Source organism: Typha latifolia, chromosome 13, assembly GCF_019914945.1.
Source record: "Typha latifolia isolate L0001 chromosome 13, TyphaL0001v2, whole genome shotgun sequence".
NCBI lineage: Eukaryota > Viridiplantae > Streptophyta > Magnoliopsida > Poales > Typhaceae > Typha > Typha latifolia.
Genome location: NC_133098.1, coordinates 3,746,735 through 3,773,637, shown reverse-complemented (window position 1 = coordinate 3,773,637; position 26,903 = coordinate 3,746,735). Strand labels below are relative to the sequence as shown.

At 36.6% G+C, this 26,903-nt stretch overlaps 3 protein-coding genes across 8 annotated transcripts; 2 read left to right on the top strand and 1 right to left on the bottom strand.

Moving 5' to 3' along the window:
• Positions 1 to 495: 495 nt before the first annotated feature.
• Positions 496 to 4,960, bottom strand: LOC140800053 (probable alpha,alpha-trehalose-phosphate synthase [UDP-forming] 9). The gene is made up of 3 exons (XM_073154691.1): positions 2,686 to 4,960; positions 1,872 to 2,145; positions 496 to 1,340 (listed from the first exon to the last, which is right to left on the bottom strand). The coding sequence occupies exons 1-3, from the start codon at positions 4,659 to 4,661 to the stop codon at positions 1,023 to 1,025; spliced, it is 2,568 nt and encodes an 855-aa protein (XP_073010792.1). The 5' UTR covers positions 4,662 to 4,960; the 3' UTR covers positions 496 to 1,022.
• A 5,905-nt stretch (positions 4,961 to 10,865) lies between these two features.
• Positions 10,866 to 16,559, top strand: LOC140800271 (uncharacterized). The gene is made up of 7 exons (XM_073154958.1): positions 10,866 to 11,268; positions 11,913 to 11,975; positions 12,174 to 12,310; positions 13,153 to 13,190; positions 13,297 to 13,345; positions 14,018 to 14,182; positions 15,953 to 16,559. The coding sequence occupies exons 1-7, from the start codon at positions 10,910 to 10,912 to the stop codon at positions 16,120 to 16,122; spliced, it is 981 nt and encodes a 326-aa protein (XP_073011059.1). The 5' UTR covers positions 10,866 to 10,909; the 3' UTR covers positions 16,123 to 16,559.
• Positions 16,560 to 17,468: 909 nt separating this feature from the next.
• LOC140799846 (serine/arginine-rich splicing factor RSZ21-like) lies at positions 17,469 to 22,038 on the top strand. Of its 6 annotated transcripts, none has more exons than XM_073154344.1 (6): positions 17,469 to 17,619; positions 18,772 to 18,869; positions 19,677 to 19,765; positions 20,927 to 21,143; positions 21,526 to 21,630; positions 21,720 to 22,038. In XM_073154344.1, exons 2-6 carry the CDS (start codon positions 18,781 to 18,783, stop codon positions 21,757 to 21,759), a joined length of 540 nt encoding a protein of 179 aa, XP_073010445.1. In that variant the 5' UTR covers positions 17,469 to 17,619; positions 18,772 to 18,780; the 3' UTR covers positions 21,760 to 22,038. The 6 variants fall into 6 exon arrangements, with proteins under 6 accessions (XP_073010445.1, XP_073010439.1, XP_073010440.1 ...); XM_073154338.1 differs by having other exon boundaries at positions 21,517 to 21,630; XM_073154339.1 differs by having other exon boundaries at positions 17,501 to 17,619; positions 18,761 to 18,869; positions 21,517 to 21,630.
• Positions 22,039 to 26,903: the final 4,865 nt, after the last annotated feature.

Genomic DNA, 26,903 nt, shown 5'->3' with positions numbered 1-26,903 from the left:
CGTTCATCTTGGATGATTCAGAGGTGCTCTGTTTTTGCCCTTTTGGATAGAGTAGAATTTATGTCAACTATAAGAGATCTATTTTTCTCAGTTCACTGGATAGTAGTTTTTTTTATAAGATATGCTAATGCTTGTATAATAAGAACGTTGATAAAATGTATTTAACCTATAAATAAATTGCTGAATTCGTCTAGTTCAAGGTCGTCTTCTAAGTAAAAGTCCAATCAATTCACTGTATTAATGACACAGATGTTGATATGATAATATTAGACTCTTTTCGTTAAGTTTGGGATGAGTCTAGCTCAGTTTATAAAGTTTAGCGAAGGGCTAATGTGATAAATAAAAAACTCAAAAGAAATTCCATATTCCTTATGATTTCCAATTTAAACGAAATGACTTCCAGTGATAAGAAATACATTTATCAAAGCTCAAAACAATTTAAACGAGATAGCAAAGATATTTTCTGCATACTTTGTAAACTAAAACACTAGAAACTTAGAAAATCAGGACCATATTCAAGTGGATCCTTCAGTTAATAATATCCAAAAAATTGTTCCTCACAAGTACATTGTTCACAAATAAATTGATAACAGTAAGTTCGACTAGACATAGAAAGTTGCAAGATGCTAAGCAGTAACAGAACATTCAGGTATGAGAATAAAAACATCAAATGCGCTGATCATATGTCTGTGTCCATTATCTACAAAAGGAAAGAAAAGCTTTGATATATATATGGATAGATAGATATATAGATATATCTATATACAAACTGAAAGGACTGGTATGGAAAGCCAGTTGTCTTGTGTGTAATTGCTATTCTAGTATTGCATGAACTAAATCTTTATTATGTGTTCCTTACCCTTGCCATATACACTCCCAGTAGTCACCAGATTCATTACCATTCTGTTCAGCATAACGTTATGGCGTCATGAGCTTCAACTTTACTGGTCAATCTTCACTAAACCTTAGTGAGGGGATAATGCTTGAATTTACCAGACCAAGAAATTGCACTTATAGTTCTTTCAGAAGGAATCTTCGAAGGATACGTGAAATTGTGCTAGTCTGGGTCGTTGTGATGATGCACTGGCGAGGCCTTGGAGCATCTTTATAACATCAACCGAGTCATCAAGATAATACCTTGCCATGCTTGGCTTCTTACCAACCGTACAAGCGAAGACCTCTGCAGTTGATAAAAATGAAGGATTATTTGTTGAGCTTAGGACGCTCTCAAACATGTCTTCATCTGACCGATCATCTCCAATGCAAAGAATGAAGTCTGGTGGCTTTCTGCTCAACACGGTTGAGATAAGATTCTCCACCACCACACCTTTGCTTATTCCCTGCACAGTAAGCAAAGTATGAATCAAACAGTACTAACATGAAATATGAGCAGAGAAGACAAATCCTCCAGGAGTAAACGAATAAGTGGACACAAGGAAGTGAACCAATGTAAGGTATGGTATTAGGAATCAATGTGAACTCTACCATAAATGGAATAAAGATATAAGCTGAGTTGGGTTGACATGAGATAATGACATGTAGGCTTAAGCTCGAGTTAAATCGGATTTTGTGAGATGATCCTGGTTCAGCAGTGCCTCTGATTCTATTAAGATTGCAACTCTAGTACATGCATAACGCAGGATACATGACTTGCTTCGATATGAAAACAGATTGTGGGACAGTAAATGTCACTTGAATGCTGGGTGGGCATACATCGTCTAGAACTCAATCCTAGTCAAGCCCCTTTAGCTTGAATGCTATGTCTACTTGAACATAACAAATTGTGGATGTATAACAGAGGTCTTCTGTATGATCAAGAAAAACACAATTTGGTAGTAAGTTCAAAACAGCTAAAATCACATCCTACTTACTTGAGGGTTCACTTCAACAATATGTTGGCCCCTTTTAACAACAACAGGTTCATTAGCAAGCACACTCTCAAGGTGATCAAGGAGTTCTTTTGCCTGGCATGATCCAAAATCTGGATCAGCCTCCTGATGATGCCATACTAATGCACTCTCCTTAGGTTCGATGGAAGATCCGTCAGTTGCCTCTGTGTAAAGCCTCATCACAGGATCAGCAATCTTTTTCCAATCAAAGTTCACAGGTAACTTGCATGACTCCCAAGGGGAATCCCTACTCCACCTGCAAAAAAGGCAACCATTTCTTAGAAACAACATGCCTAAGAGCTGACAGACATATCCCTATATACAGATATTCTTTAGCATCACATATCATGATAATTTTAATGGTGTTTGTTTATTGTCAATCACAGTTTGAACAAACAAAGATTACTTTCTTCTTAGTATCTTAGTATTCTTATAAATACACTATATACTATCTATCAGATCAACTTGGATTTTTTTACAAGTGTGCCTGTTAGTAGTAACAGTCACCTATCACCCCTATCTTCCAGCTTCTCTTCTTTCTTTATACCTATTATACAACAGATTACCATACTACAGCAAGATTATGGCACTTACCATCTAATTTCTATAAGAAAGAAAAAAATATGATTCGAAACTTTGAATCATGCAGTTGCCGCATTTCCACACGATCACATTCTTCTTATTTAAAGAGTACAATTCCACCCAAATTCAAATGTGTCTCCTCTTAGTTAATATTTCTTCAAACATATCACACAATTAAGAATAATAATACAACAAAAAAGAAGCATATATTTACCTTGTAAAGTAGCCATGCTCTGCGGCAATTCCTAGCTTCTCACATGGAGCAAACCATTTGCTCAACTCATCCTTTCGTCTCCCACTGACAACGAAAACTATATTCTTCGGATCGGCACACAAGCCATTCAAAAGAGAAATGACTTCATTGCTTGGTGTTTTGTCGATAGAAGCCTGTGGCGTCATCGTTCCATCGTAATCCAGTAAAATGAGTCTACTGCTCATCTTCCGGTATGCTGACACTATGTACTCCACAGATAGCTTCCTAAAATTAGGACCCAGAGCAACAACCCGGAAGCTCATTCCAAACCCAATCCCCCAGCATCTCCTGAGGTAATGGTCCTTGCAGGCCCGCTGCAAGTCCTGATCTAGTGACCTAGCCCAATAAGTGACATCATGCAAGCTGACATACTTATAGTGCTTCTCATGCCGCAACTGCTTCTCTGCCTCTGGCATCGCCACTGCCGAGTTAATCGCTTCTGCCACTGCATCAATATTCCATGGATTGACCCGAATAGCACCACTCAACGATGGGGAGCAACCGATGAACTCTGACAGCACAATGATGCTCTTCTTTGGCATTCCATCAAATACCGGGCTCTCCTGCCTGCACACCGTATAGATGTAGGGGATCCGGTTGAGCCCGTCCCTCACTGCATTGACAACGCAGCACTCTGCAACAGAGTAGAAAGCAACCTTCTCATAGGTCGCCATGGGTTGGTCAATCAGCACAACAGGCTCATAACCTGGCCGTCCGAACCGCTCATTGATCCTTTTTCCAATTGATCGGATCTCATCCTGGACCTCCTGCACATCCCTCCCCTGGCTCCTCGCCGGGTTCGCTATCTGAATTAGCACCACCCGGCCCCGCAGCTCTTGGTGCTCCTCTAGTAACTGCTCCATCGCCAAAAACTTCAACCCGATCCCCTTAAAAAGATCCACATCATCTACCCCAAGCAACAAGGTGCGACCTTTATACGTCTCCATGAGCTCCCGGACCTTGGCGGCCGTCTCGGGTGACGCGACAACAGATCTGAGCTGACCCATATCAATCCCCACCGGCAAAATCTTCACAGTAATTGTCCTCCCATAATACTCGATCCCAATATACCCCCTCTTAGACTGGTAACCCAAGCCCAATAATCGCGAACAAGAAGAGAGGAAATGGCGAGCGTAATCGAAGGTATGAAACCCGACAATGTCGGCATTGAGCAGCGCACGAAGAAGGTCTTCGCGAATGGGAATTGTGCGAAAGATTTCCGAAGAGGGGAAAGGGGAATGGAGGAAAAATCCGAGCTTTACCCTTGGGAATCGCCTCCGGAGAAAGGTGGGCAAGGCGAGGAGATGGTAGTCGTGGATCCAGACGAGGTCGTCATCGGGATTGAGGACTTCGGTGATGCAGTCGGCGTAGAGCTTGTTCGCCGAGAGGAAGGAGCGGTAGAGAGATCGGTCAAAGGGGAGGCCACCAAGGGAGCTAGGGTTTAGAGGGAGGAGGTAGTGGAGGAGAGGCCATAAGTAGTGTTTGCAGAAGCCGTGATAGAAGCGGGAGTGGAGGTCTGGGGGAATGAAAACGGGCACGCAGGAGAAGCGGGAGAAGAGGAGGTGGGAGAGCTCGTCGAGAATAGAGGGGTCGACGTTGGCAACTGCTACGGCTGCAGCAGGCGGGAGGGCGCCGACGTGGATCACTGGAGATGGGACGCCAGAGCGGAGCTGGAACGGGAGCGCGTCGGTATCGAAAGAGAAGGAGAGGCCGGAAGGGGAAGCGGGGTCAGGGGCGGAGCGGAGAGGGAGGAAATGGGCGACAACGATGCGCCGCGTCACCGGAGCGGGCGAAGTAGGGGAGTCGGGGCCCAAGACGCCGGGGAGCGTCATCACGCGGGGTAGCCGCGCAGCGGCGCTCCGCGGAGACGCCGCCGGTAAGTCAGCCTCGGCGGCCGCAGCGAGTTCCAGAAGGTTCGCGCACGAGAGAGAAGGCATCTCGTCTTCTTCCTGCGCTGGCGCGTTCCGGGTTAGGGTTCAGATTTATCGGTGGGTGTTGCAGACGAAGAGGAGGAAGGAGGAAGGCGAGAGCATGTGGGGGTGTTTAGAAATGGTGGATTTGATTTGGTTAAAACTTCTACCAGTTGGAATAATACCCCGACAACTTTATCCGGAATATCGCTGCGCCGTCGAATAAAGAGACGCCGGAGATGGAGGATGGACAAAGAGAGACGGATAACGGAGAGAGAAAAGACGAATGAGGGAGATAAAACTCGTGAAAGAGGAGGCTGTATATCAAGCCCTGGGACTACCGGGAATAGACGGTGGTTTTATCCGGATGATATATTTACCTAAAATGACGGATTTGCCATTTGGGCAGAGGGAGAGGATGGGATAGGATTTGAAAAAAAAAAAAAATGGGGACCGGATGTTCCATTCAAATCACGTGCTCGTTGTCCTTCCTGTTCCCCCATTACGGGATTACGGGTGTCCGTAACGGAGAGAGCGAGGATAAGATAAGAACAAAGCTTGCCGTCTCCAAATAAATTCGAGATAAAATTGAAAGACGAATTGGATAAGATTGTAGGGGGTATATGCTTCCCATAGTGGTGAACTATCTGGAGGAGAATGAGGAGGAGGAGGAGGAGAAGAAAGGTATCCGATGCCTGCGTATGTATGAATTTCTCGTTCAAGTAACAACGGCATTCTTTTTTATGATAGCAAATTAAAATGATAATTAACGGTTTCAGCGTGATTGTTAAAACTCATCTTTAAAATGCTTTTATTAACAACATCTTTTGGTTTAGGAATCTATTTTAATCGAGAGAAATGAGAAATCCATTGCTTTTATAGGTCAGTTTCGTCCTAAAGAGAAAATGGAAGCTTCTCGGAAGTCGGTCTAAAGACACATGCCGGTGAACCCCCCACGGCCCCTCCCGGTCACCCCCCTACTGTGCACGCTCCAGCTGGCCAAAATAAATCACGGAGCACGAGACCGCACGACACGGCACATACCATCCTTCTCGGCCAGCTACCCGACACGTGGCCGTGAGATCATACGTGGCCACAAGAGGGGGACCTTACCGGGGCCCACTCGATCGAGCCGACGTCGACCGCCAACCTTGACTCCAGTTGGGATGGCTCCACGTATCAGAGGTGGGGATCGAACGGGGAGTCCGTCTCCTCGCGGAGGAATTTCTATGCGGACGCTCGGATGATGGTGGGTTCCGCGCTTCCTTGGGAGGGCCCCCACTCCCGCTCCGACCTCGTATGGATGCCACGTTGGCATTCATGGAGAGGTGACGTCTGCTGACGTAAACCGTCACAAGCCGCGGTTGATAGAGAAGCGATGGGATCGTTTATCCGCTTCCAGACTTCTTCGCATGTGCGGGCCCCACCTTAGCTGCCATGTCGGCGCCAATCTGGGACCCACTTTATCTAGAATAAAAACGTTACGGCTTATTATTAGTAGGATAATTTGTTAATTACATCTATACCCCTGAATCATTGCCCATCTTCATACAGACACCCTCGATTATTTTATTTTTATACATTGACCCCTTAAATATTTCTCATCACTCTTTAATAGAATAGAGTGAAATTGTTTTCAAATGGCCCAACGATTTGATTATAAATTATGATAGTTTAAATAATATAATAGCAATTATTATAGTTAAAAAGTTTTTTGTGGCAAAGAATGTAATCCCTTAGAAAGATGATGTTAACTTTGTTGTGACTTAATTATATTCTAATTTTTAATTAGTAATAGCATCAATTATAATAAAAAAAAAGTATATGCACTCAATTTTTAAAAGTTCAAGCTTACGGATTAAAAAATTAATTACAATTAAATTGTAAAAGCTCCGAAAACTTTGAGTGTTTTCTAAGAAGAAGATTACGATTAGAGAATAAAATAAAATATTAGATTAGGGCATAATTGGATAGCCAAAAACTTGTCAGTATTTGTGATTAACTTCAAAGTATTAAAAAAGGTTATCCATATGCTATCCACGCATTCAATAGAAAAGAAAAAGATAATAATAATATCCCAAATAAAGAGAAGGATTGGTATCCACCACAGTAGGATAAGCTAAAATATTTACCTAACCATGCAACGAGTTAGGGTGAAAGACTTGCATTGGAGGTAAAGAAAAAATAAAATTTAAAATAAAAAAATAAAAAGAGAAAAGGGGATATCTTTTGCCGATGACGTGGCTCGAAAGGGCCCACGTCGGCATCGTGGGATTATACGTGGCCCAATGGCATGTCAACAAGAAGATTGCGAGGGCGGTGACTTGCCTTGGAATGCAAATATGCCCCCAATTACTTTGGGTCTGTAATGCCACAATGGAGACATAACTTTGTGCCTTTTATTATCTTAAGAAACCATAGATGCCTGAATTGGACACTCACCGATTACCAATAGCAATTGAATTTTCCAATTCTCTAAGGCATAGTTTATCTATATATATATATATATTGCTTTTATTACTATCCACGTACTATCGAAAAAATATTTATTATTGTTTTCTAGAGAAAAATCTCTCGGATCTTGACGGGGTAGCAGACACAGATAGGGCTGTCAAAATAAACAAGCGGCTCGGTATAAAAGAGTTTCTCACAAAACTCTAATTCCCAAATCTCACATTTGACATCTCTCAAATCCCTAACCCATATGTGATTGTCTTCCTTAAGCTGCCGCGATGTCGCCTCGTCCTCCTTCGCCAAGCTCCTCCTTCTCCTCCTTCGACAACAGCAAGCCTCATCCTCCTACTCCTTCGGCAACGACAAACCAGCTTCTCCTCCTTGGACAACAACAAGCCGGCTTCTCCTCCTTCAGCAACGACAAGTTGGCTTGAGCTCGACTCAAGTTGAGCTGAGCCTAAACATAATTCCAAGGCTCGAAATTAATTTCAAGCCGAACCTGAATCGAACTCGACTCATTCAGGGTCGGCTCATTTACACCCATAGACACAAAGAGGCTAGTGTCCAACGACTATATCATTACCATTGCAAACCTAAACACTCACGATTATACAAAATGACAAGAAAAAGTTGCAAAGATGACTACTGATGCGAATGGTAAATATTATATAAAATGAGAGATAAAAGATACTAAAATAATTCACAAATCTCAAATTCTACCTTCACTAGGTATAGAGTCTCTATTTCCTTATACTTTACATATATCAACTTATATCTTTTATCTATCAACTTATACAAGAAAAAAAAATCCTCTTACTAATTTTTATTTAACACGTTTAACTCTCTCAACTATTTAATATTTCTTATTACCTCTACAATGATATTAACATGAAAAAGAAAATTAAATAACTATCTAACCCTTAATATTTTCATTTTCCCGTCTCTTAAAAAACACATAAAATCAATATTATTTAAAAAAAATTCAAGCCAACAGCCAACCAAAAAGCATCATAAAGCTAGCAAAAAAAGAAGTAGAATATATTTTGCACAAATCTCTCAGAAGATCTTCTCCAGAACTCCTCATGAACTGTCCTTCTCATTGGCAGCAGACATTATCACTCAACCCACTTCTAAAATGGAAGATTTAAATAATAAGTTGACCAGTGACCTAAGATTAGAGACGTGAAGGATAACGATGATCAAGTGATGGATTGGATTGGCTTCTTTATTCAAATGGGTTGAATTAGGAGTTAGTGTGCATTGGAATAGGTGGGGTTTTGGTCACCACTTTTCCAAACCCTATCCATGGGATAGGTGTTTGTGGTAGTAGGACTAAGTCAATGCAAACAATGACTATAGAAAGATGAGAAACAAAAAAAAGAAAGGAAGAAGCATGGAAAGAACTCAACAATGGCTATAGAAAGAGATAAATATGGAGGACTTGTCCTTTTTTAAAAGACATAATATGCATTGGTTGATTCGGTTTAGGGTAAACTAGTTATCTAACTTGGTATCAAATTTTGACGAATTTTATTTACTTTGTAATTTTAATAGGAAATATATATATTCCCTCGTAGGTTTTAGTATGCATGAGCCTTTCTCACATTTGACCCGCGTGGTTTTGAACTAAAATATATTAACTTTTATTCAAATTCAACTTTGTTGATATCTAGAAACTCAAATTTTATTTATCAAAATAGACTACACCATAAATTTAATATCAAAATAAATTTGTTTTACTATAGCTATTACTAAAATGTTGAAGAATTCAACATTTTAATTTTACATAAAAATGCCAACTAATTTATATATATATATATAAGTAAGCGAAATAAAACATGGTCTTATACCAGAGATTTATTTGAGTAAACTAATTTAATTTTTAGATAAAATGATAATTACTTCAGCTAAGTTATTCCCTTTGTTTTGCTATTCTTAATGGTCACACATGAAACACTAATCAAATCAACGATTTTATCTCAGAATAAGATGATGAAACTCGTTAATAGTTCCTCTGCTAGATAAAATGCTAATGAGTTTAGCGTTTTACTGACAACTATAATTAAATAGACTCATTGTAATATTAAATTTGTGGCGTGGTCAACTTTTTATAAATAAAATTTAGGATAATGCTAGTTTGACCAAAAACTTGACATTCTAGTGAAAGGAGAAATATTAATATGGAAAACTTTAATAGTTAGGGTTTCCTGGAGCCTTCTCCACATTAATCGGACAAGAAGCAACTAATAGTAACAAGAGGAAGAAGAAGAAGAAGAAGAAAAAGAAGAAGAAAAAGGACACAAGAGGAAGAATCCAAGTCCTGGAGCACTTGGACCCGAAACAGCAACCAAGAATAGGTAAAAGAAAGGGATAAGGACATGAGAAAAGGAAGGGAGAAGGTAGGAGAGGAGGGATACTATGAAACATATCTAAAGTAATTGTGGTTGAAAACAACTTCCATGAGATAGGATGAGATTATGAGAAGAAAATAGAGAGATCTCCATGCAAGACCACCAATAATAGTTTGGGATTCCTGGCACCCTAAAGTCCTAATTAACCAAAAAAAGACAAAGCTGTAGGACAAGTGTTGGGCTAAGTCTAAGTGTAGAGGATTGAAAATGTCTTAAAAGATGGTGGGATGAATGATCAAATTAGAGGGTCAAAAGCTGGCTTTCCCTTCGGTCTGGCATGCGGATACTACATGACACAAATGTTAGTGTATCAATCGCGGGTATTTGATGGCTTTATTGTGTCCACTTAAGTTCTCTGTAACCCTAATGTATTTTTTTCTTAGGTATAATCGAGGCTATCTGATACGTGTCAATGTATCAATCACACTCATCTGATAGTTCACCTAGATTTAGATGGGCCAGCTTACAATAAATCCTGATTTGTCTCTAAATAATAACTTTCTGTCTCACTTTTAGGGAGCTCACATAAATAAGTGAATATTTATATTTTAAAGTATAAATAGATGTGAAAAAATCTAAACGTACTCAGGATTTTTATTATGATACTATGGTAACTCGTCAACTACTATAAAAACTTAACTAGAATCTTGTAAAATAGAAACCCTAGACGGATGTTACCATAGTATCATAGCTATAACAACTAAAACATATTGATCCAAATATGCAGGTTTCTACAAGTTGGAATTTTCTAGTCCAAGTTCAGCTTACATTATTGCTTATATGATAAAAGGCCTTGTGAAGAAACTATTCCCAAGTGATCATATGGGCTCTAAAGAACATGGACCTCCTGGTCCAATCTAGTAGAAAAGAGAGAGCAAAATTGCTCTCATTTTTATTTCTTGTTTAATTCTTTGGTTTAAGTTGCTTTACACCCTGTTTGGAAAACCCAAATTTATAACCTTTTCAACTTACTTAAAATTTTAGTTTCTCTAAATTTTTTATTTGAATATGTTAATCTAAATTATTTGAAGTCGGACACGAATGAAATTATTTTACCATTCGAGTCAAGTGTTAGGGTGAAAATAGAAAAATAAAATAAACTAATAAGATAAATTTCTACCTCATTCTAAATATTTCAATTTTATTATTAATTTTTCAAACAGTGAAATTAATTCCAAATGAAATAAAATGGAACCCATATAGAATTGGTTCCAAAATAACCCTTAAAAATAACAACTATCTTATAATTCTTCATCTCAAAGAATACGAAGATGTGGTACGGTATATCAATCGATCCGATACCCATTAACGAACCCGATCCGATAGTAATCCGGGTCATAATTTTGGCATCCAAACCCGCGGCAGAGTGTTCGTTTTCTCAATCCTTAAACCTCCCCCACGAGGCCCGAGATGGCCTCCGGCGTCGCTGCGCTCCCGACCCTCCTTCCCCAAATCCAATCGAAACCCCTCAAACTAGGTTTAGGTTTAGGGTTACGGTTCGAAGGCTGTACTTCTCACTCGAGGTCTCCTCCTCTCCCCCGTTCGCCGGAGCTCCGGAGGAAGACCGCCCTGCGTGGGCGAGCGATCGAAGCTTCGTTGAGAGAAACGGGTGGGGAGGGCTGGTCGCCTTGGGATGATAAGCCTTACGAGCTTCTACTTGGAGGGAGGAGAACTTATCTCGACGAGCAAGACGTGGTCAGCTTTCTCGATCCGCCGAAGGAGCTCGTTCCAATCGATCCCGCTTCGTATAACCCTGCTTCCTATCTGTGGTGAGCTCTAGGATGAATTGGATATTGGTTCGAGTTGATGATTTAATTTGAAAATGTGATACTTTCGGTACGGATTATTGTGTGGTATGGCATAAAGGCATGATCTTGCTCGTTCTTATGGGGTTTTAGGAATGCCCGAATAGAGAAAAGAGGCAATGGAGCAAAAACCTAGTAGGGTAAACTAGGCATAACTTTCCAACTCATTGGACTTCTCCCCGTATTTGTTTTACTCATTTGTCAACTGATTAAAGTTACTGAACTTTGTCATGTACCATTCTGCTATTACTTGCATCCAGATATACCGGTGATCATTGCTATATTAATAGATTATACGTCTTCCATTCTCTGTGTTTAGCCATATAATTTTTTCTTTTCTCGGAACCATTCAGTCATGAAGTTAGTGGAGTGTGTCTCTGTACGAACTTATATTTAGATAGAATGAAAGAAAACACAAATAAATAAGTTAGGGTAAAATCTTCATTATGTCATATAGTGCATTTTTGAATGACGGTGAATTCTTATGATTCTTGTACTCGTAACTTTTGTTGGTACATGCCTCCTACATCGATTAATCCTTAAACTCTACTATTACAAGGAAATGGCTCTTTCATACTGTTGTTTATTCAACAAATTTTGTTTTACAGGAAGAAGATTGGAGATATACCTGAAGAAAGAAGGCGCTGGCTGCTTTCTACCGTAAAAGCAAGGTGATTTCTGATGTCTCTGTGGACCAATATTATGGTGCTTTGCAGTAGTACCATGATGTTCTCATTCATTTTCTTTTCAAGATGTGCAAGATCAGTACATGTTCAGAATTTAAATTCTATTTTGTTATAATGATACTAGGTATCGCGATATGTGAATATTTTGTTGGAAAATTGGTGCAAATGATTCTTTTCGTGCAGACTTGTAAGCAGGGCTTGGGAATTAGCTGGGATGCGCTATCAAGATGTAAAGTTGGCAAAGCAAAGTTCATCCCCTTTGTTATCGTTGAGTGACAACTCAAGTGCACCAGAAGTTTGGAATTGTCGAACAAGCAAAGGTGATTTTCCTAGAATTTCTGTGGTATAAATTTGACTATTTATTTTAATATTGAAATAGTTAGAAATAGCCAAACCTTTTGTAATATGTGCATCCTAGTTGAGTTTGACACCAATTGTATTCAGATTGTTAAAATAAACTTGGACTGTGCTTCATACATATTAACAATAAGGTAACCGTTAAGTTTAATGTGATCGATTTGTTTTCAGAGTGTGATGAAGTGACTAATATTAATGATATCTGCTCTTTCTAAACTTTTAAAAATGGTATTGATCTAGCCATCTCTAGGATTGCAAGAAGGGTCACTGTGAGGTTGCTTACTTTTCAGCACCGTACAACACATTGACACCCTCCTTGCTAGCAAATGTTCTAGCAACAATGTCAGATGTCATCTTTATTTTGTGCCTAATGCTGGTCTCAAATGGATCCTCGGGTTGAAGAGGATAAGAGTGGGGGAACTAGAGAAAATTTCTTGAGGTGGTTGGTGACTATTTTAATCAAACTAAGAGAACATGTGATACTTGCAGTCATTAAGGATAAGAAAGGGACTGCTTAGAATATCTGATTTAACTTATTTCTTCTTGTTGTACTTGGAAAATTATAGAAGCTATAACTTTCTATGTGTCAGATGGCCATTACCAATTATAAAAAAACTCCTTTTTCTGATCATCATCATTTTAAATGTTAATGCTGATGATGTAATGAATTTTTTTTGGATTTCATGACCAATCTTTATATATGGTCTTCTGTTATTTATTCTTAATGAGTTATCTTTTCCATCTTGTTGTTTCTACTCCGTATAAAACCTATAATATTTACTAACCTTTTTTTTTATTGGAACAGGTCCTTTGCCAATTCCTTGGTTAAATGACTTCAAGAAGGTTTTTTTTAAAGATATTTACAGATGCTTTGGTCTTGCCTTTACTTTTCATACTTGCAATTTATTGCATGATTTGCAACTTTGTAATTCGGACTATTTTTGCACAGATTATTTTCCGTGGCAAAGATGGGGGCACTTATGGACGAATAGTAGTTGGTAAATTTTTTTGTACCTATACATACGTATGCGATGCCTTGTCATTTGTCTTAACTGGATTGCTTGCTTGTCATTTGATTTTTTTTTTTTTTTTTTTTTATCAAAATAACATCAGAAAGATAGTAAAGATACTTCATGTGATTTCAACATAATGTTGTTTCTGTTTTATCCCAAGAATAAGATGACTTGCTGGAATCATGCTAGAATATATTTTGTTCTCAGCAACTGTCCTAAGTGTTACTTGCACATTATAATAGATGAAGAGAACCATATATGTATGGGTTTGGCATATTTTTCTGAAATTCTTGCAACCAGAAAAATCGTCATGTATTATTGTTATGAACTTGATATTGTGATCTTAAACTAAATCATAACTGGGAACTTACTTACTGGACTGGTATGCAAAATTATCTAGGAGTTTGCTGATTTATTGCATTCTAAACTTGGCGTAATCTGGTGTTATTTATATAATTAGAGCGAGAGGAAAAGGCAGGGAGGCACATGCTTACATTTAGACTTCTGATTGTTTTTGAAATCAAAATTTTAATACTTTTAGTTTGTTTTCCTTCTCGAATGAGTTGTGGAATTCATATCTTTTCTCTGATGATTGATCTAATTTGCTTTTTATAATTGTTCTGGGAGAACAATAAAACCAGTTACTTTCTTCTTCAGGAGGATCAATTCCTTTTGGTTTGGCTACTTCATCCTGCCCATTGTACTTCAAGGTGAAACAGGCTGTTGAAGTAATGTCTACTGAACAGCCATGTGATTTGGCATATGAATTTGGTGATGGGCTTTTCGATCCTGAGATCTTTCCAAAGGGATTCCCATTGCCAGGTAAGTAGTAATTGTCTTATTGGGCATTTATATTTGAAAATCAATTGTTGGTGGTCTTTAGGTCTCGTCAAGGTTTTAAAAGACCATAGGCGGTAGACGGGCTGACAAGGCACCTAGGCACTAGGCAGGTGCCGAGATTCAAGACGGTTTATAAATAAACAAATAAAAGAAATAATAGTTAGAGAAGAAAATAAAATTAATACCTACAATCTAAACAATATACTAATGTATTCTTGTTAAGAACTATAATAAGCTATTCAAATCCACTAATTCATCAACATGTATTGAATTTTAAAGTCAATTTACATATTAAATATGATATGAGATGTTAAGGCGGTCACTTAGATTGGACCTAAGTGGAGCTTGGTTGTATTCTATCTAAGACTGGAGCCTAGGTGGTAAGGCGGAAGTTTTTTAAAAGAATGGGTCTCGTAGGTAACATTGCTCCAAATTTTAATAATTTATTTCATGATGATGTGATATTTATCAAAGTTATAGGGCTAAATTATTAGATATATTATGGTTGACTGGCATCTGAGAAGCTGCAGCCGGTTAGAGGAAGATATCATGTTTATTTGAGAGGGCAACAGTTTTTTAATACATTAAAGTTCTCCTTTTGTCTTCCTAAATAATCAACTTATAAATAAAAAAGATAATAAAAACATAACATAAAGAGAGTTTTAGGAGATATCCAATAATTCAAAGGATCTATTTGTATAAAAAAAAAGTTCAGATGAATGTGAACGAAAGTGATAGTTAATGTGAAATTATCCCTAAAAAGTTCTGCACATCATATTCCTTATCTTTTGACAAGATACACCACTACAGCAGGATGACAAGGTGAGTGTCAAATCATGATTCTATTTATGAGACATATCTAGCAAACGTAAATGTAGGTGGATCAATAGAGTACTTTTGGAATAAAAAGAACATGCTGAAGTTTGATTGTAAAGTTCTCTTTTGATATAATCTTCAGATTTAGGACAAACACACATGTGTGCTTGTTTTCATAGTTAGTTACTTAGGTTGAATAATTCTTTTGTTGATGAATCAAAATATCTTTTCTTGTAGTAACTTACACATTTCATTATAACTTCATTTGCTCCTAACCTGACCTGCTGATTGTCTGGTATTACACTATTTCGTATTGTGATTATACTCATCAAGATTATTGTTGAGTACGTTACCTACTAGCTCTGTACTATTATCTTAATTCTGCTGCACAAATCTCATTAAAATAAGGTGTGAACGAGTAATACTTGCCCAACATTTTCCTTTGTTTATCCCTTAGTCGGTGGTACCTTGTCGCCAAGGAAACTAAGCATCCTTTTGTTTATATTTTGAGTATATATAATGCTTCTACTGTTTGCTGTATCATTGTATGATGCATCTAATAATCAACTTAGTGAAGTAGATATCTACATTGCATGAACTTTAACTTATTTAAGGAAAAAGAAAATTAGCTCTCGCAATCTGAAGCAGTAGAATTTTGAACTTTCAGTTCCACATCAACTGCAGTCATATTTACAGGCTAAAACATTCTCCGAGAGCAATTTTTTCTTCATAAAGTTCTAGCGAGAAAGGCTTGGTAATAATGTAGAATGCTAGATTAAGCTTGAAATTAAGTTTATTAACTATTTTTTGTAGTTTGTCCGAGACATGATAAAATGAAGTATATCTTCTTCTCCACTGTAGTGTTTTTTTTTTCTTTTCTTTCTTCTCTTTAGTCTGCACATTAACTCCTCTGTTCCTCTTTTGTGTCATTATTAGTAAAACATCCTTGGCCATTCAGTGATCAGTTGGTTTTTTATATACGTCATGCTGGACCTGGAGTGTCAGTAGGACAAGCATGGCAAGAAGGGAATAGTTTGGAGCAAGTCCCCAAGAAGCTCTGCAATGAGATCTTAATGGTCAGAGATTATTCTGTCAGTGGATGCTGATCAGAGCTTCAGAGTTGTCACTTGATTAGTTTATTGATGCTACTAATTGGAATTCAAGTTCGGATATGATTTTGTGTACAACGACGAGTTATGACAGCCAAGGATGCTACTGTGAATCAAATAAGAGACTGCTCATGCCTGACTATTTAAGCAACGGAGCTTACATTAATACATTCCTGGTCGGAGCTTAAACTACTCTTCAAATCTCCATGCAGCATTTGAAGCAGGTGTTTAACCAGAGTCATGTCTATACTTTTGGCACCTTCTATGCTCAAGCTTGCCTTGGCTTGGCTGGTCCTTTTGTTGATATTTCATTCAGTAGATTGAGGTATTTGCTACCATCTCTCCTTATCAGATGAGTCAGATGAGCTTATGTATCTCTTTACTATGGATTACAAAACCCCCTTTATATGACGAAATTTTGATATTTAAGGTTATATCTGAAGAGCTTTTTCAGTATTTATTAAACTGCAATTGTCATAATCTGCTTTGCTCTGCCTCAAGACTCTTGATATACTCACGAATTTGATAAGTCAGTTAATTTGCAGTTCTAGTGGTGAGATAGAGTTCTCTGTTATGGTCAATGTGTGCATGGGATAGAAAAGTTGGAGAATCAAAGGAGAATATAAACCATGTTATATATTTGCTGATTTGTATTTTTGTTCAAATTCAAATGTTATTTGTTATTGAGCAGATTCGACTTGAGCCGCAACAGGGAAAAGAAAGTTTACTTGTTAGATAAATTTTTTTCTTAAGATTTATATACATAAAATATTGATCAATTCAGTGTTTTAGGACCATACAAAAACGCTGAATAGATTAGCATTTTTATTTAAAGATAAAATTTTAATTAGTTCAACATTTTTATTAGAACTACAGTAAATTAAACCTTATTTGATAATAAATTTGAGAAGTAATATATTTCGATAAAAATAAATTAGAACAGGGCTAGGGCTAGTTTGTTTTGGTAAAAAAACTCTAATTTGAGCAAAAACTTTAAAAAAGAAAATTGCGTTGACCAGTGGCTTTGACTTAAAAACTAACAGTTGCATAAAATTAAATTCAAGGAGAATGATGAATTCTGGTCAAACCATATTGGCATAGTTTGGCCTTAAAACTTTCCGTGCATTCTTCTAGGAAATTTAGCTCGATTTTAATTTACACGATTGAATTTAAAATTAAACTCTAGGTTGAGACTAAATTACAACTGACAAATTTTTCTTACCATTAAAATTTGCTAGATAATCAAACTATTCATATTATCCTCAATAAGAACAATTAAAAATTTTCACATTTTCGTTAATAATTAATTAACGATTGTAACTTAGTTTAGAAAATCCACTGGAGTAAATTAAAAAGTACAGGGTTTGAACTGTGCGATATACATCCGTCTCCCGCACATTCGTAGATTATCGAAAGAGCTCGTCTCTGTCGCCGCCGATTTTGATCACTCACGTAGTGCTCCGCGATCGAAAGGTCTTCCTCCTCTCCCCCGAGGTAAGGACCGGTTCTTTGATCTACCTCCTTCTCTGTGCGTTTCCTTGTGGTTTCTTCGACGTTGAGTCTCTTAATCTCGCGCCGCATCGAACCCTAGAGGGTCGGACGTTATCTTACTTGACCTTTTGTTCCAAATCTTCGCTCGGAGTCAATTGATCCATAGATTTCTTTTTTGCCATTTCCTTTGAATGATTAGCATCGGTTGCAGTAAAATTTTTGAGACAGTTACGGCTCCTTTCGATTTGATAGTCACCTAATAGTACGTTTGGATTTGGTTTGTGTTTCGATTTCTTTAGGATTCTACAATGAGAAAAAAATGTGAGCTTGAAGTGAGATTGGCCATCTTTTGTGTATGGATATAATGGGAAAGAAAGCGTAGGTGCTTTATAGAAGATAATGGATTTGAAGTAAGAGGATTACAAAATTGCAATTTAATGCACTCTGGACTTTAAGCCAGTTGACTCATCACGAGGTGAAGTATTTATTTTCTCCCTTCGTTTAGGATTAGATTGAAACATAGAATAAGAGATAACACCGAGTTATAATCTTGGGATTTTTACACAATTCCCACTATATTCTTCAAAGTATTTAATCGTTTAAAAGCTATTCATACTATACCAATACCATAGTACAGTGATAAATATCTTTTTTCATGCCATAAAAAAATGTTGATAAATATTTTACATTCTAAGCTTAAAATGAGGAAGGGTATTTATATGTGTTTGTTAACTTTAATAAGAGACTATCAAGAATATTCTGTTAAAAGCTAATTATAATGGCAATTATGAAAGAGCAACAAATTTTAATTATAATTTTGATATTTTAAAAAATGTAATGGCAATTATGATATTTTAAAATTTTTCAGTGGCAATTGTGTTAAAAAAATCTGTAATTTTCCCTGAACCATATATGACTACAAGAAAACTATTGGCACAAATATCTTTTCACAATTACAACTCTGCTCTATATCCACTAAAGTCATGGGTAGGCGGCTTCAATATTGTCTTCACCAAAAGTTTTCAGGTGTGACTGATTATTAAGTATAACAGGTAGATAGCTGGTTACTACATTATTGTTGTCTCTTTTTTCTTTTTCTTTTTTTGCAATACATTTGAATATTTAAATGCCTAACATAATGAAGTTCGTTGGTAGTTGTACAGAATGGCTCGTCTTTACATCGGCAATTTGGATCCACGAGCTACAGCAAGGGAACTTGAAGATGAATTTCGGGCTTTTGGGGTTTTACGAAGGTAAGGTGCTGAATGGGCAGAATGTGTACTCTTCACGGTAGCTCTTTTCCTATTTCATATGTTAGTCTTCTTGGTGCATATATCTCTTCATCAAGAATTCCATTTCTGTGGATTATTTGAAATTACTATTGGTTTGAGGAAGCCCATAGCTGAATATTGCTCTGTGGGAGGTATATAACCATCTATCTTGGCTAATCTGGACAACTGTACCAACCAATTTGGCTTATGTATTTTCAATGGCAATGCTGTCCGATTTTGCTTTTATTAGGAGGTTGTGGCGTGATATGTAATTGTTGTGAGTTTCACAGTCAACACTAAAAATGTGTCAATTCTTCTAGGAGCCTTCTTTACCTTGACTCGTGTAGACCTTGTTTTCTCTGAAGAAGGTTTAGATGATGTTAAGATAATTCAAAGAACCTGGGTTTTACATATATGATACTCATTGCCTTCCTTATCACTTGTATATATCAGAAAGATTCATTTGTGCTAGTAAATGGGATATTCTTTTTTGTTCATTACATACAGCATAAATCGTAAGATGCCTTCTGCCATGTAGGTCTTGGCCCCAATTTTTTGACTGACTAGAATGTGGTTCCATGAGTTCGTTAAATGGAGCATTTATTTCTGCATCTTACAGATATAAACACTGACATCTTGTTTAAACTATTCCTAGAGAGAGATGAATATATAACGAGAATTCAACAACGATGAAGTTTTGCCTGTCAGTTGCTTCTTATGTTCAAAAAAGGAGTTTGCCTATGTAGTTATTTATGTGATCAGTTAGCTGTCTTTGTTTGCTTTATGCAGTGTGTGGGTTGCTAGAAAGCCACCAGGTTTTGCTTTTATCGACTTTGACGATAGGAGGGATGCACAGGATGCAATCCGTGAATTGGATGGTAGGTAACAAATATGCTATTTTTGTATGTAATTTCAGAATCCAGTGATATACTTTTTTTCTGTGAAGAAAATGATATTAGCATTTCTCTGTTTGGAAATGTACAAATCCAATATAAGTGCTTTGTTCTGGAGAACCACAATGTTGTTATGAATTCATGCAACAGGTGTCTTCATGGCTGAAGGTGTTAGTGAAGATATATGATAAAAAAATCCCAAAGAAGCACCAAAAATTGTCATTTGCACCACCTCAGGAAAGAGATGCTACCCATGTTTTGAAAAGCGTTCTAGCCAGCCGCCAAGGTGGTGGTGGTCCATAGGTCAACCCGCATGGTCTATATAATGCAGACGAGCCACCTTGTTGGTATTTGGAGCTGCATATTTGGTATTCGCCGGCCCTCTTAGGCAGGTCAGGCGCCTTAATGGATGTGTGGCTGGCTTTTTATACTGATAGGCCCTGACTATACTAGTGCTTTATGTAGGGGAAAAAAAACCTATTCGAAAGCCTTTAAATTCGTAATTACGCTCAAATCTCTTCATCCAATAAACGGTTTATTGTGAATACATGTTTTCAAATGTGATAATTGGTTGTATTATTCACTCATTTATCTGCATATGAAATGGTTCACTATATGTTATTTAGTATATTTACACATTGGCTTATTACCAACATAGTTTTAATATGATATTTTTTTTTGTATTTATAACAAAATTAATATATTTTACTGCTAAATAGCATAGGCACTTGCATATGCATTCGCATACTGCCTATGTGCTATGCAACGGAGTGACTAATCGCATACTACAGGCATTTTTCATAACATTGGATGCTGCAATATACAATAGATCTTTATGAGCAGCATGTGAATTGTTAAATAATGGGTGCAATACATTCCTTAATCCTTATCTTAATTGTGCTTAATAGATTCCTTAATCCTTATCCTAATTGTGCTTAATAGATTCCTTAATCCTTATCCTAATTGTTCTTACATATTTCATGTAATAAATTTCTGATGGAAAAATGCTGATTTGCTTGAGCCTCCTTAATTATGCTGTATCTTTATGCTACTTCTGACAATGATGCATGTTAGCTTTTAGAATATATTATTGCAAAACCTGCTTCATGCTCCAAAATCCAAATCGTCTGGATTGTCATCTAATAGGTAAAAATGGATGGAGAGTTGAGTTGTCTCATAACTCTAGTAGTAGAGGTCGTGGTTGTGATCATCAAGCAAGCTCTGATATGAAGTGCTATGAGTGTGGTGAGCATGGTCATTTTGCTCGTGAGTGTCGCTTGCCGATTGGCCCTGGAGGTTTAGGAAGCGGAAGGCGCCGTAGCCGCAGTCCTGGATATCGCAGGAGTCCAAGCTATGGACGAAGGTAATTAAGTTTCACGATTTTGTAGTTCCATTTTGGTCAATCTTAACATAGTCCATCAACAGTTTCATTCATGATTAACAATCTCATTTTTATTGTTGTTATATCTTAGCCACTGATGTCAATTCTTCATGACATGAAATGTAGTATACGTTCTGCAATCCAAACACCCTTTGGTGGATTTAGATATGTTGCCTGAACATTAAACAATATTTCCAGGAGATAGAGATTGAGGTTCCCCTCTCTATTCACTAGACTTACGTAATGTACTGAATAAACATGGCCATTTCATGATTTAGTGTTGTGTAATCCAGTTGTGATTCATATTTCTGTCACTGGAGTTTACATCTGATTTAGTAACAAATTCCACTGCTAGAAGCTATAGTCCTCGTGATCGCTCTCCGAGGCATCACAGTGTGTCGCCTCCTCGTGGGCGCAGCTACAGCAAGTCGCCACCATATCATCGGGAAGAATCTCCTTATGCTAACGGGTAAAGCTAATTCATTCTTACTTTAGAACAGTGTTGTCCTGGTATACATATCATATGAGACAACTTACTATTATATGATTTTTGTTCAGGAGTTCTGCTGCCAGATATAGCCGCCGGAGCAGAAGCTGAAAAGTATATGGTTCCTGCATGATTGTTTCGGCACTAGCTCTTTTGGTTTTGATGGCTGTGAGCCATGTTTCTATGTGGGTGATATAATGACTGCTTCAATTTGGTTAAGTTTCTTAAATCTATATCTGTTTTGTTATGCTTGGCCTTCATAAAATTCTAGATATTTTTAATATTTGAACATCTAGGAAGTAGGGAAGCTTATAACAAGGATGAGCTGTGTAACTAAGATATATATCTTCTTCTTTTTAGTGTTGAAAAGGCACGGTCCTGCTTTAACGACTTGCCCTACTATGGCGTTCGATTGCATTTGGTTTATACTCTACGTGGCTGTCGAAAGGCATGGTCTTGCTCAATTGCCTTTGTGGTTATAGTCTACATGGTTTTGTTCTTCGCTCATGCTAGCCTGCTGCCTTCAAACAAAGCAAGAATATCTTCCTTGCTTCTTGCCTGCATGCATCTCTCTGCTTGACATTCTGTGGCTGTGGTGTTGCATCTTCAGAAAAGCATTAGTCATCTTATTATGATCTTTGTAAGGTTTAAAGAGCTTCTGATCGAATGTCTTCTCAAACTGTTGGCCACTTCACTTTCTTTATAGACAAATCTGCTGCGCTGTTGCTCTCTCACAAGTCAAGGTGAGGAAAACAAGAACCTCATTACATGCATTCCAGGGTTAAATATGTCTGGTTACTCTAGTTGAACATTTGAGATAAATCGGCAGTGTCGGGGTAATCATTATTTCCTTTTTTTCCTTCTTCTCTTCCCCATTTCTTAAGCCATTAACCAGGAGTAACCAAAAGTTCTCATTAGTTATATAGTTTTCCCTAATGCATTCGAGATCATGATTTTATTCGATTTCAGGTTCAGGAACAGTTAGTCTGCTTGAGTTTCTATTAATCTGTAACAGTGTCCGTTAGAATTTATCTATCCTCAGGTACTTTTTGTTAGACATTGTTATTTCAGGTTGCTACTCTCCATTTAATTTGACATTGTTAGACATTTCAATCCAGTTTCTCTAACATGAACTCACATGTGAAAGTTTGTTCCTTCCCTTAATGATAGTGGATATTGAGTAATAACCACTACTGCAACAATACCTCTACTAGGCTTATCTGAAGGACTTTTTGTTTTTTCTTTTCTTTTCCCCTTTGCATGTGTGTGGAGAAAGTGCTTTGGCTTGTCTAATGTTATTCGTTATTTCAGGATTGCATCATTTCTTTTACAAAGTGCATCAACTTTTTGAGCAAACTTACGAAATATATCACTTCTAACAGCAATCTTTTTTATGTTATCCTATGTATTCGTTTAATCTCTTGTCTCCTGTTCTTTTGATGTTGCGCCTTTACCATTTGTATTATCTCTATGAACTTTTGTGACTCGTAAATGACATATAGCGATTAATGTGTGTGCCTGTATTTATCTTGATAGAAATTGCTGTGATGCCAGCAAGAATCTTTGCTAGTTTGTGGTGTCTTTAATTGGTTAGGATTTGAGATCATCTCATGGTTGGTCTTCTTGAATATCAACAAATATTATCTTTGCTCTATAGTATGGTGGATTCATAATGCTAAGTGGGAATCCCTGGGATTCATATCGATTGTAGGAATTTGACTGCTCTGATAATGCATGGAATGGAATCCTTCACCTAATTTGAGCTCTATGTATATAATTTTAGTTCTAATCTTAGCTTAATACAAGATTAGCATGACCTATGATGATGCTGTAGCCTATATAGGATGGTTTAGAGATGGTTTATGATGTAATGATGGCTTACTTGATGCCTAGTGACACATGCATGAGAATATCTTTCTATGTGATGCCCCTACCATAAGGTTTCTTCCCTTTCTATTCATTTTGTTCTTCATGTCTCCATGCCTTGTACCATGTGATATCATGCATATGCACATACGAGAAGATGATATCATTAACTCAGTTAGCATCTAAAGTTCTAAACAACCTTAATGCATGGATTAGCTAAATAGAGGATGACGATTGTATGTAGAGAGTTGCGAGGATATCATATTCTTTGCACACAATGATTAAGTTGGCTCGATTAGACTCGAGTTATATTATTATATATTTAATATATATATATATATATATATATATAATAATACAAGTTCGATTCAAGCTTGATTTAATCTCAAATTAGCCTTGATTTTTAATAGTTTTTCGGATATGCTTGTCAAGTAACTCGAGCTGGAGTTCCAATTAAGCTTGCACTGAATTAGTGAAATTACTCAATCCAAGCATGATGCATTGCCTTGAGGTGGAATCTAATTCAAAATGGATTCGGATCTCAAAAGGTAATATCTAACATAGATCTCTTATGTACTAAGTTTGAAAGTTGGATCATTTGAATAAATAAATTTATGAGGATGTCTAGTTTGGTCAGAAACTCTCCAAGTTCCATGGCATCCGAATCTTTAGTTAATATATACACTTTTGGTCTATACCCTTTTTCACATCACCCTTAAATTATTAAAAAATCTCTCACCCTCATGCGATAGGCTAAAAAGTCTAAAATACCTCTAAAAAATTTAGGGTATTTTGATAAACTAAAATTTCTCGATGTAAAAAATAATAGAAATTCAATGAAATAGCAAAAGTTTAAGGAAGATATATAGAAAAGGATGATAGTTCGTCTTTAGTATAATTATTTTTTATTTTTTTTTATAATACTTTCACTCTATATTTTACCATGTTAATAAGAAAAAAAGGTAATCGGAAATTAATCATGTAAAAGTCTTATGATATTTTTTAAATCAAAAAAAAAAATTGTGTGAGAATTTCAATAAGTTTAACAAATACCACTTGCAAATAATAACTATCAAATTTCTTACCAAGTTACAGAGGAAAAATAAGTTGTATAGCCACCTAATTTAGTAGAGCTCTTTTTCCCTTCTCATTGATGACAAAGAAATTATATTTTTAACATCCACTTAATTTATATTAGTATATAAAGATTTATACATAAGGAGATCAATATTATACTTAAAATATATATTAATGTAGCATGTTTATAAACATCACATCGAAGAACTCCTAATTAGTGTAATAACCTGGATAAACTAATTAAGGGGTTGCTTGGATATCCTTAATAAATTTTAGAAGGATAGGAAATTTTCTAGGAGAATTTCGAAGATATATTTTTCTTAGAAAACATCCCTTTCCTAGTGAAAAAATAAAGTTGACCTAGTCCTCCTCTATCTCTTCCTCCCATTTTTTTAAATATTTTTTCTCTAAAACTTTCTAACTATAAAAGATAAATTAAATCAATACAAAAATATAGTCCATATAGAATCATTTAATATCACTTTTCAACTCTTACTACTAAGAATTTTCTATAGAAAATATTGAGTTTTTAACCAAATTAGACTAGTTTTCAATTTTTTTTAATCGAAATAGCTTATACCCAAAACATAATATTAAAAGGGGTCTATTTCATTGTAGCCCTAAATAAAATGATAAACTGTGAAGTATTTTATCTGGCCTAAAGTAAAATATTAATCTAATTAGTATTTTTATTGAAAGAAAAAATGCTAAACATTCCAGTGATTTATTAGAAAAAAAAGGATACACATAAAATGCTGAAAATTTGAGCGTTTTATTGTTAAAAATACTAAATGAGAAAGATAAAGATAAAATTATAAAAAAAGAGAGTTTATAACGTTATAACTTTATGCTCGGTTATCCATTCTAGTCATAAATTATGTCATTGTAAAGATATGAAAGAGTTCATTAAGTTGGAATAGCTTAATGATTCTTCGAAGCTAACTACGTTCAGAATTGCAACAAAAAAAAACCATATCTCCTCCAAATTTTACTTTTAACATTTTTTTAAAATTTTCAGATAAAACACTCAGTTCTTCAATGTTTTACCTAGGGCTATAGTATCATGGATTTATTTCAGTATTAAGTTTGAAACTAGTCTTATCTATGTAAATAAAGTATAAAAGAGCACCTAAGCATACTAAAAAACTATGTTTTTTTTTTCTTCCTTTTTCCGTCTACACATTAAAATTGTCCAATCATTGCATCGAATCCCCACAGAGGGTGCGCATTTTATTTCACCACTATAGTAAGTCAACTCTTTCTTACTAACTAGAGTTGATAGGTACCTTGCTCATGACCAAGGGGGTTATGAGTTCAACTCCAATCCTAAATAATATTGTGAAAAAATTATTTAGCGATTGGTGGTTTGTGGCTTGGTTTGATTTGGTTGATGGCTCGACAATGCGGTTAGCTTGGAAGAATAGCTTGGCAACGCAACGGCTTAGAGCAGATCTCAGCGACGTTTGGTTCGAAGTAATTGTTCGGTAATACATATGGCTTGAAGCCTAGACTAGACAGCTAAAAGGTTGGTAGGGCCTAAAGTGCTTCTGTATCTAGGGAGGATTGGCCTTTTGTCCAGCCCATATCTAGCCTTCGGGCTCATGAATGATCCAAAAAAAAAACTCTTTCCAACATCCGATGAAACTTCGCCACGTGTATAGACTATTTCCAATATCCGATAAAACTCCACCATGTGTACAAACTTTTTCCAATATCCGATGAAACTCCGCCACGTGTACAGACCATTCAGGCCTAGGTCACATCTCGTCCATCTGATCTTAAAAATGCCCTCATGGTAACACTGTAGCGGTATTCGTAGTATCCGTGAACATAGTCATGAACTTTTATACATCTAACCTATTGTTTCTTAATTAAAAAAAAACAATTTAGAAGAATAGGCTCTCTTTTGTCTGGTATTGTTTTTTAGCCCAAATTTTATGTCGGTCAATTCATACGACTTAATTTAGGTACATCGTTAGATTTGCGATAGCATATATCAACTTAAAAATTATAGAGATCATAAAATTTTAAACAAGTGCAATAAAAATTGTTAGATGTGGAAGATCGGTGAATTAGCATGTATCTTACTGTTGTCTCGATTGATCGTTCGGCAGTGTAATTGACTTGAAAGAGCAGCTCGGCAATACAATGATTTAGACTAAAGCAATGTCTCAACGACATTTAGTTTGGAGCAATGGTTCGACGACATATATGACTTGAAGTCTAAATTAGATGACTTGATATATTAACTAAAACTCAGTGGAATCTAAGTGCCTCCATATTTAGAGAGAGTTGATATTTTTTTCAGCCTA